The sequence below is a fragment of the Bos javanicus genome, chromosome 21, assembly GCF_032452875.1.
Source record: "Bos javanicus breed banteng chromosome 21, ARS-OSU_banteng_1.0, whole genome shotgun sequence".
NCBI lineage: Eukaryota > Metazoa > Chordata > Mammalia > Artiodactyla > Bovidae > Bos > Bos javanicus.
The window spans coordinates 57,639,802-57,656,734 of record NC_083888.1 but is presented as its reverse complement, the minus strand read 5'-3'; the positions used below and the strand labels follow the sequence as shown (position 1 = coordinate 57,656,734).

General features: G+C 39.5%; 1 protein-coding gene across 9 annotated transcripts in view; it reads right to left on the bottom strand.

Moving 5' to 3' along the window:
• UNC79 (unc-79 homolog, NALCN channel complex subunit) overlaps positions 1-16,933 on the bottom strand; it is a 283,506-nt gene that overhangs the window by 93,475 nt on the left and 173,098 nt on the right. For 5 of the 9 annotated variants that reach the window (XM_061395152.1, XM_061395155.1, XM_061395154.1 and 2 more), the window contains 6 exons: positions 16,442-16,643; positions 15,620-15,799; positions 14,137-14,202; positions 5,458-5,744; positions 1,554-1,736; positions 814-976 (listed from right to left, as the gene is read on the bottom strand). In XM_061395152.1, the coding sequence (XP_061251136.1) occupies positions 814-976; positions 1,554-1,736; positions 5,458-5,744; positions 14,137-14,202; positions 15,620-15,799; positions 16,442-16,643 (1,081 nt within the window). The remainder of the gene's footprint in view (positions 1-813; positions 977-1,553; positions 1,737-5,457; positions 5,745-14,136; positions 14,203-15,619; positions 15,800-16,441; positions 16,644-16,933) is intronic. The other 4 variants (XM_061395153.1, XM_061395156.1, XM_061395158.1 and 1 more) reach the window with 1 other exon arrangement.

Genomic DNA, 16,933 nt, shown 5'->3' with positions numbered 1-16,933 from the left:
GAACACTGGCTCCAATCCATCCTATTCAGACATCTGCAGAGCAGTTCTACCAAAAAGGAATCTATGAACACTACTAAGAGTCATGGGGCACTTGGCTTTCTCGCAGGACTGGATGAGATGATGTCATCGTTCATGAGTCTAGTCACCCTGAAACAGACACAAAAAACACACATCTTGGCTCTGCAGTTCTCACCTGAAAATATCCAGGCTGGAAGTTTACTCTAGCTAAAGTTTCATTCTGCTGCCTCCTTTGTAGAAAAGCTATCAATACAAAAAAGTATTGATACTAGAAATAATTTAAACCTATGCAAAATATTTGATTTCATTTGCCTTTAATTCTTATTGAATAAGGAGGCTAAGAAAGACCACTTCAACACATTTAGACTCCATTCAAATCTAATCTCAAGGTCAGAAGCAAACCAGAGTTGGACAGGATCATGGCACCACTGAGTACCAACCAAGAATCATTTCACAGCCCAAAGCAAGATGTTTCCAACATGAAGGAAAAGGCTTACAAAGTCTCCTTAACCAGACAGCAGACAATTTTTCTTTTCTTTTTTTTTTGCAAAACATGATTTCTCATGAAAGGAGATTTAGAAGCATATCGATTATTTCTCTTGAGTGCTCATTTTAAAAAAAGGAAAGCAACAACATTCATGGGAAATGTGGAGAATTAATGAAGCAGTAGGTCATTTTTTTTTTAACTCCAGAATAGTACCTGGGGTGCTCCTCTACGGTCTAAGGAAAACATTGCCCAGAAATGTATTACGTATGCAAGCTGAGTTTGGGATAGGATTGAGATATGTAAAGTACCTTTTTCCTTTTCGCTGTATCTGCTTATGTTACTGTTGTCACTGTACAGAGGTCCTGCCGTGGCATGGGGCTTGCAGCTATGATACTGTGCATTGAGTGTATTGACTGTTATGTGAATCAGATGCAGAAGGACCTTGCTGATATCACAGTCTCGGTATGGATACTGCTCAATGAAATGGAGGGAGAAAAATATAAACAGTTATTTTCAAGGGTAAGTTTTTCCACTTGATCTTGCTAGCTATTTTTCTCAGTCTCTTCTGGGTAAGCAGAAACGTCAATTCTTACCATGGTCTTATTTTAACAAGGGATTGTATCCCCACCCTCTTCCACCAAATTATGGATGGCAATGCATGCCAGTTTGTAAGTTTTAATTTATTTTAAGAAAATGAGCTGGCATAAACATAATGTAGGAGTACAATTTTAAATAGTTTTCTTGTTTTCTGACGTAGTACTTAATACATAGATAAAATATGAGGTTCTGAGCATAGACAGAGATTATGGATCCATGTTCATCGTATTTGGCTTTAAACGTTTTAGAGTATATACTGGCATGGTCTACATTTCTATTTTCCTTCCAAAAGTTCTTCACTTCTGAATACTAATTGTATATTGTGAATCTTCCAAAGGTCAAATTACTGAAGGTCAAATTACTATCTTACAAAATTTTGAGCTTAGATCTCTTAAATGTTCTCTCTAAAAGAATTGTTCCACCCCAAAAAATATTGACTACAGCAACTCACCTTGTAAAGAATGACAAGCAAGGCCTTCAGCCACATCTGCCGGATGTGAGGCTTTAGAGACCAGAGGGAACAACGAGGTGGCTGTTGGAAATAATGCCGGAGTTGAGGACAAGAGCAGTATTTGAGCACCTGAACCACCAAGGGAAGAAGGTGTTTTCCCAAATTAATGTTATAGTCCATGACCTGAAACAGGAAAGAAAGGTAACAACTGAAGAAAAGACAACTACAAAGAACATTTATAAGCCAAAAGGAAAACTGAACCATCAAAACATGAGCAAAATATTTACCATGTATCTCACAAAATATTATTAATAATGGCCAGTACCCATAAAGGGACAAAAGTCCAACCTCACAAGAAATTTAAAAACTTGTAACTTCATTTTATCTACTTAATTGTCTAATTATTTATCTACTTAATTATATGCTGAAAATAAATTTCCTCTTTGAAAATGTCCTATGTTGTGTGCATGCTAAGTCGCTTCAGTCGTGTCCAACTCTTTGAGAGTCCATGAACTGTAGCCAGTCAGGCTCCTCCATCCATGGGATTTTCCAGGCAAGAATACTGGAGCAGGTTGCCATGCTCTCCTGCAGGGGATCCTCCCAACCCAGCGCACAGGTGGATTCTTTACCACTAGGCCACCCGGGAAGTCATATTAAACTATTACCTAGAATCAATGAAAGCATGTAGAGTTGGTAATTATGTGAGGAAACAGGCATTCTCAAACACCACTGGCTAGAGTATTTCTCAAATTTTTCAGGAGAGCAGTTTAGCAACATGTATTCAGAAGCAGGAAAAAGCACATAGCCTTTAAATAGCAATTAAACATATCCTAAGGAAATAAATCAGACAGGCATTTCCAGATGTATGCATAAAGATACCCAGCATTATAGCCACTCCAAATTGCAAATGACCTCCATATTCAACAATATGGAATTAGTAAAACAAAAGATTGTTTATATAACAACAGAATACTCTATAGACATTAAATGGAATACCGTACAAATTTATTTACATGATATGAGCTTCATAACACATTTTAGGCTTAAAAGAGACATGGAACTTCCCAGGCAAGTATACTGGAGTGGGTTGCAATTTCCTTCTCCAGGGGATCTTTTTGACCCAGGGATCAAACCCAGGTCTCCTGCATTGCAGGAGATTCTTTACCAACTGAGCCACCAGGGAAGCCCAGACATAAGTATGTATATACATATATATGCATATACATGCACACATTCAGGCACATATATATATATATATAAGTATGTATAAATGATCCCATTATTATAAAAAATATGTGCACATATACACATAGTTGAGGACAAGAGCAATACAGCAACATGTATTCAGAAGCAGGAAAAAGCACACAGCTTTTATTAGAGCTTCTCTGTAGCTCAAATGGTAAAGAATCTGCCTGCGAAGCAGGAGACCTGGGCTCAATCCTTGGATTGGGAAGTTCCCTTGGAGAAGGGAATGGCTAGCCTCTCTAGTATTCTTACCTGGAGAATTTCATGGACAAGGAACCCAACAGGCTACAGTCCATGGGGTCACAAAGAGTCAGACATGACTTAGTGACTAACACTGCCACTACTAATGACCTTGAAACATGAGTTACAGAATGTGCTAGGGGAGGGCAGCCTAGATTTTTATCCTACTTATCACACAGATGGTAAACTGAAAGCTAACCATACATGTACATACCTATGTATGTATGCGTGTATATAGGAATGTATGCAAACCTAGAGCCATCAACATATACCAAAATGTTAGTAACTGATTTTGTGATGGGTTTCCTGGAGATTTACATTTTAATTTTTTTGCTTATAGTTTGAAAATAAATATACATAATGTGAACATAGAAAGAGAGAAGTGAGGGAGGAAGGGTAGTGAAGTTTGCTATCTGAAGTGGCATCTTCTGTCTCTATCACAGACAGGTGAGTATTTGTGATGATTCATCTAGTTATCAGCACCAGCAGGAGACATGCAAATTGCTCCCACATTGCTTCTCCGTGTTCACTATATCAACGATCTGTTTGAGCTAAATGGTAACAGCTATGATCATGAGTTCTTTCCATGCGACAGGCACTGATGAAGGTGATTTTCAGTATGTTGTCTCTAGTCTTTCCCCCAAAAATCTATTACAATGAGCAAAGAAGCAAGGATGCTTAAGGCCGTAACAGTTTTAATAACAGTGGCAGAGCTGAAATTCATATCCACTTCTCTCTAGCCCCAAGTTCTACACTCTTTGCAGATTAGGTCAGCCATTTTGGAAATTTAGATTTGTAGCACTGGTCAAATTAGGCATATATATACACCTAAAGTGTGAAAAGCACTCAGTCATGTCTGACTCTTTGTGACCCATGGACTAGGGCCCTCCAGATTCCTCTGTCCATGGGATTCTCCAGGAAACACTACTGGAATGGGTAGCCATTCCCTTCTCCAGAGCATCTGAGGGATGCCCAGGCATTGAGCCTGGGTCTCCTGCATTGCAGACAGATTCTTTACCTTCTGAGCCACCCTGGGAAGTCCATGTACATCGATGGTCTATTAATTCTGCTCCTGGATCCATATCCCAAAAGAATTCTCACATTGTTGAATAAGGCTGCATGTACAGAATGGTTGGGGTTTCCCTGATGGCTCAGACAGTAAAGAATCTGCCTGCAATGCAGGAGACCCCAGTTCGATCCCTGGGTCGGGAAGATCCCCTGGAGAAGGGAATGGCTACCCACTCCAGTATTCTTGCCTGGAGAATTCCATGGACAGAGGAGCCTGGTGGGCTACAGTCCATGGGGTTGCAGAGTTGGACACAACTGAGCAACTAACACTCGACTGTACAGAATGGTTACTGCTGATCTGTGTGAAAGGGTGAGGAGTCGGGAGCAATATGAGTGTCCATTACTGAGGAAATGGATAGTTAACTCATGAGAAATATACATCATGGTATATAACACAGCAGTTACGAGTAGCAAAGAAACATGAAAAATGCCAATGATGATAATATGATATGAAGTAAGTTGAATGATTAACTCAAGTCTCCACTTGAAACCAAAAAAAGGAAAGGATTGGGAAAAAAAAAAAAAACCTACAAACAAAAATTCCACACTCCTTTACTATTTAATAGAGTTTCAGTTTAGGATGATGAAAAAGTTTTAGAAATGAAAGTGGTGATGGTTACATAAGAATGTGAATATACTTACTGCAACTGAATACTACAGTTGAAAAATGACTGAAATGCTAAGTTTTGGACTTCCCTGGTGGTCTAGTGGTTAAGAATCTGTCTGCCAATTCAGGGGACACAGGTTCGATCCCTGGCCCAGGATGATCTCACGTGTCATGGAGTGGCTAAGCCCGTGTGCCACAACTACTGAGCCCACACTCAAGCCTGTGCCCGCAACAAGAGAGGCCACCAACATGAGAAAGCCGTGCACTGCAACAAACAGCAGCCTGGCTCACCACAACTAGAGAGGTCCTGCGTACAGCAATGTAGCCAAGAATAAATAAATAATTTTCTTTTAAAATTCTTAAGTGCTATGTTTTATATATACTCCCCTCCCCACCCCCGTAAATCCCCAACTCCCTTTATGTTATCAGGCTGCTGATATCTTCTATACACCCCTGGCTTCCCTGGTGGCTCAGAAGGTAAAGAATCCATCTGCAATGCAGGAGACACAGGTTCAATCCCTGGGTCGGGAAGATTCCCCTGGAGAAGTAAATGGCTACTATAGACAGAGGAGCCTGGCTGGGCTGCAGCCCACAGGTCACAAAAGAGTCAGACGCAACTGAATGACTGACACAGTAAAGTAACTTGCACAAAGCTTTACGCTCAACCAGTGTTGGCTAAATGGAATTTAATGACGCGTTTGGACTAAAAGCCTAACGGCATGACTCGTGAAAGCTTCCACTTACCTGAGCAATCCCTGCAATAAATGCATTAAAGCAAGTTGACAGGCGCATTTTCTGAGGCGCGATCATGAAGCAGCCTTCCTGCTGGTCGTAGCCGAGTAAGACGTAGAGGTGCCGCTTGACCGTGTTGAAGGCCTTGGCGCTGCTGATGTCCGACTCGGCGCTGCTTTCGTCCTTGGCCATGAACTTCATGAGCACTGTGATCAGCTGGTGCACTGTCTGGTGGTCGATTCCAGCGTCTTCGGGGAGCAGGTCCTTGATGGTGTTGTCATTCTCAGGGGACTGTTGTCCTGTCGGTACAAGAAAGGCCATCAGTGGGTGGCTCCCCCACAAGTAAGTTTACAGTCAAATTTCATTATCGATCAAGCACCACTTTGTCTGCTGCCTCTAAATATTTAAAGGTCTGTTCTAGACAAACTCAGACATAATATGGCCTACTAAGCAAAGCACTGCTCCCAGGATGGAAGTTATGTTGTTGTATCAACAACCAATTTGGGAAGAATGCATGTGTGCTAAGTCGCTTCAGTCGTGTTGGACTCTGTGCGATCCCATGGACTGTAGCCCACCAGGCTCCTCTGTCCATGGGATTCTCCAGGCAAGAATGCTGGAGTGGGTTGCCATGCCCTCCTCGCGGGGATCTTCCCCACCCGGGGATCGAACCCCGGGTCTCTTAATATCTCCTGCTTTGGCAGGCAGGTTCTTTATCACCAGTGCTACCTGGGAAGAATAAGGGAATGCAAATAAAAACATGGCAGTAGAAAGCAAAGTTATCTTCTGACAGCAAGACAAATACCTATACGCAATTTACATTTAGAGAACTTTTAAATACCTTGGCAAAGTTTTACCTTAATAAAGAGACATTTTCCTTCCAGCTTTGTAAAATAAATAGGTAAGAATAACCACAAAATAATATTCATTAAATCTGCTGAGCAACTAAAACATCCATTGGGTTACCTTGTTTAAATTATTATCTCCATTCAGTTATGTTCAAAAATCAGCTGAGGCAAAAAAAAAAAGTTTCCTTCTCCAAATTCTGAGATAACAGCAGTGTGTACTCTTTGAATTATACATTCAAAATTAGAAATAGCAAATGATAATTCCTGCTGTATGTAATGAGAAGCACACAAGGGGTGGGAGGGCACAGACAGAAAGAAAGAAGCATGAACTTTTAAAAACAGAAACACGCCACATGAAGGTGAGCTGAAATTCACATGCAAAGAAAAAATACCTCAGCCCCTAACTTACTTTTAACCTAACAAATAATCACGTCTGAACAGGTCCCTGACATGGACTTTCTCAGTTATTTCTTAAAGTCAGAAATTATACCCTGTCTCCCCTTGTTTTCTGCCCTTTAGTTTAGGACTTTGAGGGAAGGAAAAATGAGATTTGCTTTCCTATATTTATATTTGGGGCCTTATTCAAAATACTCTCTGCATCCTTCTCCTTCCTTTGACATGAGAATTTCTGAATTGGAAACAAAGCTTTTGCCTGGTGGGTTAGACGAGCACACATCATTCTCATCTCTCATTCTGAGAGAAAACATTCTAAATGATGACAAGCTTTGGTTACAAATCATTATACAGCAAACTGATTTTATCCATTTAAATTACAGCATGCAGGATACAACAAACAGCTAGATAGTCAGTCATATTCTTTAATTCCTCAACTGATCTGTCAAAAATCTGTCTTCCAGGACCAACCAAGAGAAACAAGATAGAAGGAATGTTTTCTGGGGACCACAGAAATTAGTTGTCTGGAGCCTAAACACTTTCTCTGTCAAATTCCAAATTTACTAGTTTGAAACTGCACATACTACAGTTTATGTGCTTGGTTGTCTAGTCTTCCCCAGATGATCAGAATGTTGATCTGCTCAAAAGTGATGCCCTAAGATGGGATCTTGGCAGTGAGTGAAAAGATCACAGAATCAGCCAAGTCTAAGAACGTCTAATATAGGGGAAATCACCTAACAAACTTCACTATAACCCTTGAACATTAACAACATTTTCTGTCTCATAGTCTGTTCATGAAGGAATAAATATGTGCAGTGTACTTTAGAGACTTTTTTATCAAAAAATTATTCAAATAAAACCTAAAGATTTGTTTATGATGCTGTTTCACATGCAGGAATAGTCAGTTGTTAATATCATTATTCATTAGGCAGGCATGAGCCACCAGAAAAAAAAAAATCAATTCACGTGGAACATCCTATTTCATGAAAGGTCATGAATATAAAGCACTGATGTATATTATAATTAAATGTTTGAAATAGAAGATCAGACCAAATTCTCATTTTAAAAGTTTAGAGAACTATCTTTTCAGCATTGAAAAATATTCAATCTTGATTTTTTTTTTCTTCAGAGTATTATTACTTTATAACTAGAAGGAGGTTATTGCTTTGGGCAAGTTTGGGCCAAAACCTGACAAGTGTGAGACTCTAGGCGCCCTGCAGGGTTCAATGCCATTGTAGCAGCAGGTGATGGCTGTTATGATGCTATAAGTTCATTCCTCAATTCATCGTAGCTCTGGGGGGCAAGGTTTAGGAGAGTATGATATCACTCAGTTCTGCTCGGCCACCTCCAAGTCCAGACTGGCTAGACTCCAAAGCCCCAAAGTTAAAAACAGAACTGAGGAGCATTCAAGAAGGAGATGCACCTTTGCTGTCTAGCCCTGAGAGTCCAGGGAATTCAAACAGAAGAAAGGGAGCTCCAGACAAGGCTCAGCTAGGACATGGGCTCCCCATTTCCTTCTATCACCTTGAGTATAGAAAATAAACCATCAGACTTCAACTTTAAATATTTCAAATCTCTTCGCCCCACTGCAAGTAGATAATCCTTTTCAAAGTGTGTCACCTTAGCGTTTCAAATCAAACCATATTTTCCCAGTGACTAAGTATCATTTCGCAAAGGCCCTATCTTCATTTTAGATTGATCTTCATTGATCTGCAGTGCTCAGCTTTAAGGTTGTGGCTTTTTGCTTTCCCTGAGCAGTGAGTGATCTTTAACAAACCATTAACTGTATTGACAAAAGAACTGGTTAATGGAACCTTTCTCATAAAGTGAAAAAAAATCTCTTTTAGTTCCAATAACTCACTTCTCCAAGTGAGGGCTTCGAAAGTCTGCACTTTGCATACTGCCTTTCTTTTAAAGGACTGTAAGAATGTGATTGCCACCACTCTTCATTAAGAAAAGTTACCTTAATCAAACCCCTAAGAAAAATGAGGTTAGGAAAGCTGAAACTTTCTTTATTGATAAAGATAAAATTACTGGTTTAGTTATCTATAAAGGATATAAAATTTCCATTTTAAAACTAAAAGCCTATAATATTTTCTCCAAAGTGTGACGATGAACATGTTTACTTTTGAATTCTAGTCTATGAAGTTCTTAAATCTGTTTTAACTATAGAGATTGAACATGTTAAGAGATTTGATTTTCTCCTTTTTGCAAAGAAAAATGTAAACATCTTTACTGTCGTAGAGGCAGAATGATTCCTAGCCTAACTTTAACATGGACTGGGTCCATCACGATCTGTCCACAGAGAGGCGCAACTGATTGAAATCCCACAGTAGAATACAATTTTATTTACTTAGAAGATCTGAAACCAGGCAGGATCAGGATCTGCTTTTCCAGACATTTCCTGCTGCTCCATCCCAGAAGCTCGGCATCCTTACATAAACATTGGGCTGCTTCTGGACCTCAGAATGGAGCCAGCCTTCTGCACCTTGGTGCCCTCTCTCATGGTGCTCTATTCACCTTGCAAGGTGGCCCTCCACCCCCACCCCCAACGTTATCCCATGAATGTGGCCCCCAGGAGCCATTCTTATTAATATGCCCACCCTCCTCTCAGCAACTGTGACCCCTAAATTCTATAAATCTCTAAAAACAAGAAAGGAGGGAAGAATAAAGACTCCTCAAAGGTAAGTAATATGTCTTATCCAAATTTTACGCCTCTCACAGAATAGGGGGCAGTGATTGACACATAGTAGATGTTCATTACTTGTAAATGTTTAAGTGCCCTGAATTTAAGTAAATATTTCAGATCTTTTCTACATGGGAGAAAAATGGATGAAGTCCCCAAAGAGCAAAGAAGTAGGTAAGGAAATAGAGAACATTCCTCTGTGGAGGTCAACTCACTGACCCCTCCAGCAAGTGACAAACCAACAAGTAGCAATTAGGTGGTGGAAGGAGGCTTCCACGAGCTTATTCTGCATTCGGTCCAGAGAAACCAACGAGCGAGCGCTATAAATGAGTCTGCACCATGTTGGCAGTTCTAACGACACTACCTCACTGATCTCCCTAGCTCATTCATTCGACTTGAGGCTTCATTCACAGCAGTTCTGTTGTGTATGCACAAAGCCACAGAAGGGCTGGAAAGATGGGGCCAGATGCTGACTGCAAAGCCGCATATGCTTCCCATCCCTGCCTCTCTCCCACATCTATCACTATGATTTGCCTCCTACCCACCTGTCTCAGCCTGACTGAGAAGTCACCTGCCCACGAGACCTTCCCTGTTGCGTCCAGCTCTCCTCCCACCGCAGTTGACATGAATGAACCTGTAGTACAATCACTTTCTCTGGAGATGAGAGCTCACTTATGGTCACACTTCATCTCTCTTACTTGACTATAAGCAAGTGGACAGTATAAAAATTTCTGATGTATCTCTACATTCCTCCTAGTACAGCAAGTGCCCAGTAATGCTTTGTTCAATAGAAACTCTCATTTCCAAAACTATCATTTCAGACAAGGGCATTCCTATATAAACAATTAAATTCTAATGCAAGAGACCCGGGTTTGATCCCTGGGTCGAGAAGATCCCAATTTTGCAAGTTAGTGAAAAGATGAACTGTTAGCCACCTCTAGAAAAAAAAGAAAGAGCCTCAAGAGAAGTTCGTTGGAATTCTAGGCTGAACGCTAAGAGGGAGGCAGGAATGCACGAGAGCTTTACTTATTATTCCCAGTATTAAGTACATTCTCTTGTTGATATAAATTCAGACCAAGAGAGCTTAAGATTTCTCTTTAGGTTGGAGTAGAATTGCAAGTATCCATGTCCCTTTAGGGATTAGATTGGCTCTTCAGACCGATTTGTGACTCTTATTCAGGAAGATCCTTTGGTCTGGACACCCATGGGCTTACATCACACTGTAGCGGGCTTGAATGCCCAGGTCAGCTCCCCGACAAGACTGGTGTCCTCGCGTCCCCTAAGACAGGAATACCCGTAGACGAACTCATTGAGAGGTAGCTTTAGTGGAAAGAAAAGCAGATCAAGTCTCCTGGACTCAAGTCTCTAACTAATTAGTTACATGTGACCTTGAGCAAATTAGGCAAGCAGAATTACTTAGCCCTTCATGCCCTCAGTTTTCCTGTCTGTATATAAAGTGGAAAAAATACTTTATGCATATGCAGAATTGTTGTGAAATTGAAATTAGATAATTTGCATTAAAAACACTCTTTATAAAGAGGTACGCTACATATATAAACGTTCTTGCTGTTTTTATTATTAACATTATATACCTACTATTATTTAATTACTCATTCCAGGGGATGGGAACAAGATATGATTAAGTTTCCCATGGGGTTGATACCATTTCAGTATTGTCCAATTATGTAACTGCTGCATTATATTCAATTACTATTCAAAAGGTGTTCTGAATCACCAAAAACAAAGAATTCCCAATTCTCAAAGCATCAGTGAAAAAACAGCTTATATATAATTTATAATTACACCAACTTCGGATTAGCAGGTGAAATTGTGTATTTCATCAGTTAGGATTAAATGAAGGTGCTGAGCTCCTTCCTGCTAGCACTACCATACGTGTCTTGCAAGACAGATCAAGACATGCGGGCTTGAGATCCAGATCTGTCATCAACAAGTTTGTGAAACCTGTTCCTTTCTGGAAGCCTCAGTTTCCTCTTCTGGAAAATGAGAATGTTAACATATCTCTAATGTTTCAGCTATGACAGTCTATGAATTTTACTTACATGCACAGAGGTCTTTGAGATAAATATATATATACTTATGACTGACTCATGTTACTGTACAGCAAAAAACAATACAAATTTGTAAAGCAATTATCCTCCAATTAAAAATAAAATAAAAAAAATTATTAACTCATAAAAAAAGTCAACAGAATAACACAACTCTTTGGTAGCCTTGCAGAGTTTCCCCTCTTTACAAGCATGTTTCTGTTGCAAAATTTGCTCTGGGCAATATATAAAGGCTAAGATTAGAGAGTCATAAACTGTATATCCAGTGCCAAAAGTTTCGACCTAAATATCAACTAAAATTAAGTCTTGCTGCATAATTAAAGGACATCTGCCTTATTTCGGGCCTAATCAATAAGAGGTCTTGCACAGAGGCGCTCATTACTTGTTCCAAACAAAAGTATCTTCCTTAAACAGCAAGGTCTTTGGTTTCTATTTAATTACTATCTTAAACCACCCTGTACAATCTTATGATTATCCTGGCGTGTTTTTGCTTCCAGGGTAAAACACTCAGTGTTCAGTAAATAATAATGCAAAAATGAAAAACTAGTTTCAAATTGCCTTAAAAGCTGAGCCATCTGTTTCCAAATCTAAGCAAGTTTTGCTTATGGTGGTGTCATATAATTACCTCTCTAGAAGCCTCAGCTTTTTATTTAATTTAAACAATGCTGTCATCTGCCCTTTTTCCATCTGATCACTTTTGGTGGGACAATTAGACACCTAAAAGCTTAACTTCAAGATACATATGTATATGCTTTTCCAAAGACATGTGAGAGGACTCCTATGATAGGATTGTTTGCATGCATGCATGCTAAGTCACTTTAGTCGTGTCCGACTCTGTGCGACCCTATGGACAGCAGCCCCCAGGCTCCTCTGTCCACGGGATTCTCTAGGCAAGAACACTGGAGTGGGTTGCCATTTCCTTCTCCAGATAGGATTGTTTAAATGGGTAATAATAAAGACTAGCTTTTCAACTAAGCCTTAAGATGAAAAGATATGGTGAGATAAAGATAATTTATGAAATTCCATAAGAACCAATCTCAAAAAGAGTTAACTGAAGAGGAAAGGAGTGATTTTCATATTTTTAATGACACACAGGGTCAGAAATTCTTATTTTTATTCTTTAAATAAAAAAACCAAAAACCTCAGCACAGTTGAGGCCTGAGTGATGCTAAAACAAAGTAGAGAGAGGGGGACTTCCTGGTGATCCAGTGATTAAGAATTTGCCTTCCAATGCAGGGGATGAAGGTTCCATCCATGGTCAGGGAAGAAAGATTCCACATGATGTGGGGCAATTGAGCCAGAGCACCTCAGCTAAAGAGCCTGTGTGCTCTAAAGCCCGTGCTCCACAACGAACAGCCCATGCACTGCAATGAAGACCCACCACAGCCCAAAACAAAACAAAAAAACAAAGTAGAGGGACTCTGAGACATGTCTGCTGTCCCTTTTATCTCATGAGTTTTACAAGAGAAAATACACTTTGACGAACATCTGCCATTTGCATTCCTAATATTAGGGGCTCTCTCTCTTCTCCTCCTCTCCCACCCCTCACTGGTTCTCTTTCTAGCAGATTATTTTTTAAATAAATTTATTTATTTATTTTCTGGCTGCAATGGGTCTTCATTGCTAGGCAAGGGCTTTCTCTAGTTGCAGTGAGCGGGAGCTACTCTTCACTGTGACGGGCAGGCTTCTCGCCGTGGTGGCTCCTCGTGCTGCGTTAGCCCCGGCTCTAGAATGCACGGGCTTCAGGAGTTGCGGCACACAGGGTGAGCTACCCTGCCACATGTGGGATCTCTCCAGACCAGAGATCAAACCCATGTCCCCTGCACTGGCAGGTGGTTTCTTAACCACTAGATCACCAGGGAAGTCCCTTTAGAACACATTCTTGAATGTCTTCTTACTTGAAATTTTCCTTCTGAGAGTATCGGTACCATTCTGAAAAGTTTATTTTAAAACTATTCTTAGATGAAAAACCAGATATTGTATAGCATGATACATAGGTGGCAGTTAACCAGGTTTGTTTTGGACAAACAGGCAGGTACTCAGAATCTCCACAATTTTCCCAACAAGCACAGAATTAAGTGTGTAGATAACATTCGGTCTGTAGTAGCTTTGCCAGCATCCCTTCAACCCTAAAGATACTTTATGATAAACTATCTATCAAAATATCAAAAGATAGTTAGTTACCCTCTACCAAGCTGAATATGATCCTCTAAAGAATGGAAATCCTCCTTTCTCTGAGAGATAGAAATGCATGTGAGAGTTGCAAAGAATCAGAAATGGCTAAGGGGATGAGTGAATGATGGTGGCTTAAATGTATAACCTTTTAAAATGTAAATGAAATGTTTTTCCTAGAGCAGATATATATGAAAGTAATATTTCTATGTGTAAAAACACATACAAATATAAGTGCTATGCATCATTCTATTCATATTGGCTCTCGGGGGAAAAAGTGCACACCCCTTGGGTAACAGGATGCTTCTTACTGGACCATAAGTTAACAGGATTAAAAGTCATCTGCCAATTTGAAAATTGAAAGAATTGCCATGTCAGGGACTCACACACTTGAGTATCTGGGGTGAAACCCTTGGAGCTTTCCAATCATAATTACATCAATCAGGTCCAGTTAGAGACACCTCATTTTTTACCTTGTCCACCTGTGATAGACACTTGCACACGGCCCTTCAACGTCAGAAGTACCCACCTGGCGTCTGTTCGGGTGTCCCACCGAGAGCTGGAGCAGACTGCTCATGCCTGGTCAACCTCACAGCTTAAAAATCAACAACAACTCTATTTAAATAAGCATTAAAAACAACTTGAGCCTAGAAAACATACTCAGCGCTAACTGCATTGGATAGCAGGAGCAAGTTGTGCTTTCTTATTTGTAATTAACATCACAGACAAGAGGTTTAGTCCTAAAAGTTTTGTGGTTTTCTTTGAATCTAAAGAACATCCTTCAATGTGGCTTCAATTCTTATCCTTCAAAAATCGTCATGTGAATCAATGAACAAGAAATATCAATAAATAAACTTTAGGTCCCAAACTGATTAGTTAAATAAAAGAGCTGGGAAATTCATATAGAAATTGTAATTTACTTAAGTACTGTTTTCTAGGATCTGATGCAGTTTCACCTGGTCCTGATACTGCTAGAGGTTATTCTTAAATGGCCATCTCTTATTACCTTTGCTCCCTGAAAAGCTGAGTTATTGATTGCTTAAAGGGCTTTCAATGACTCTTCCAAAGTTCAAAATACCACATTTCCATAGCTTGTCATAAAATAGAGAAAATGCAATAAACAAAATAAAATCATATTTATGATTAAAAATGGTTATGTCACATAAAGCTGTCTTCTAAGAAATGCCAATGAAAAAGCAAACATTTCAGCTTCTGACAGGATAAAAAAATATGTTTTATGGTGCTATTAACTTCACGACAGTTATTTAAAAATTAAATCATTTCATAAATGTTACATTTAATGCACTCATTCACTAATATGATGACAGTTATGATTTTTAATTATTTGTCATTCGTGAGCCATTGCTAATCGTTACAGTTCATCTAGTTATTTGATCATTTTTTGTCTTCTTTAAAACTGCTATATAAAGAAAGACCTTTGGAAAACAATAATATATGGCTTTTTTTTTTAGATGGCAATGATGTTTATTTTTATTTATAAATTATCTAGTGAAGTAGGGCAGAAATTCAACTTCTCCTCAGCCTGATTTTTTCTTTTTTTGAAAACACCATTGTTATTGGTTTCTGGGAGTCTGCTGGCTACCTTTGTCATGCATTTCAAATTTCCACTCTCCCCTCTTAGTTGCCCTGGGTCTTGTCAGAGTTTCATCCAGGAAGCTCTTAGGTTACGATACTAGTGGTGGAAACCTTCATATTCTAGGGCTCAGGAACAAATGCTTCTTCTGCATTTCATGCCATGCATCAGTGGATTTGCTGCCTTCTAAGTCTCAAAATAACCCACTGCTGGATCAGGGCTTTGCTTCACCAGCAGCCGGGAAAAGCCATCCAGGGCACCGATACACCTGGGGGGACCCTCTAGGGAACGTGAAGGTCAATGCAACTGAAGGAGCTCAGTTTGCTAAGTACATTACTCTCTGAACATTCAACAAGACAGGTCAGCCTCAGAAAGACATCAAACAGATTTAAAGGGAGGATGGAAGAAGATACTCAACGGATTTTGGAGGTTAGGGTCTCGGGGAGGGAGAGCGCCCTCTTGGATTCCGCGGGTCCTTTCACGCTGTCTCGGAGGGAACGCACGCTTTTCTGGCGGTTCCTTGCAAAACGAGCCCTCTTGATCTTCCACAACGCGGCATCACTGAGGTTAGCGACATTGGTCCTCACAGCAGTGATAGCTTTGCAAAAGGAATTAGAGGCGATCATTTTCCTTAACTAGCTAAGTTATATACAACTATTCTGAAACAATCCATATGCATATATTTTCAATATTAAAAATCATTTCCATGGATACACTTCTCATTCATCTGTCTCCCTCTATGATAAGATTTATATTTTAAAAAATGTAACTATTACCTGTTTCAACTATCACTTATCATTTTTCTGTTTAAATTGTAAGGTTAAACTATCTAATTTTATCACTGGATAAATAGTCGAGTGACCAAAGTCTTTCCTCCATCTATTTAGAGCTGTAGGTAACTAATTACTAAGCAAGGAAGTGTAAATTTACAAAGTACAAATAAATCTCACAAAGTTGCTCACAAACATAAACAGATGATTGAATAATATTTAAGGAACACAGAGTCACAAATGGTTCTCATTGGTCCTCAAATAAATGAGAATTTTGATGTTGAAGTGCCAGAAAATAATTAACCTGCAGACTACAACAGTAGATATTCGATAAACATTTGATGAACTGAGTATATGAAGTCAAGGTAGTTTCCATAATGGGAAATGAAACTACATGCAGAGAATCCAGCTTATCCAGCAAGCACAGGAATAGGAACTGACTTTTAAAGCAAGTTCTTTGTTTTGCTTACTTGTAGGAAAAGGAAATTCTTTGTTACAATCCAAATGTAGCTGAGCTTCCAAAGAAAGCGTTTCAAATCTGTTGACAAAGAACTCCCAACTCAAAGCAGGAATATCTTGCTTGAGAAAATGTAAGAGTAAAAGCTTGCTCAATATTGTGGGTCGATCTTTAACCACAGTATCAAACTGGAAGTCAAGACAAAGACACAGACCCTGGAGAAAAGGTTAAAAAAAAGTCAGATGTACATACACTAAGCACAGTGAAATAAGGCAGCCTCCTCAATACACACTTACAACGGGGAATGATTCAGTTGAAATCTTCTTGGATTGGGTTTTTGGTAGGGGGAAAATGTGGGAGAGAAGGTTCATCTAATCATTGAATATCTCTTGAATTTTGACTCAGAAATCTGAGCTACATGTATATTACTGATTTTTCTGATACATTGTATAATGACCACTTACTCCGAATACTCAATACTATAAACGACTTTCACCGTCTACTG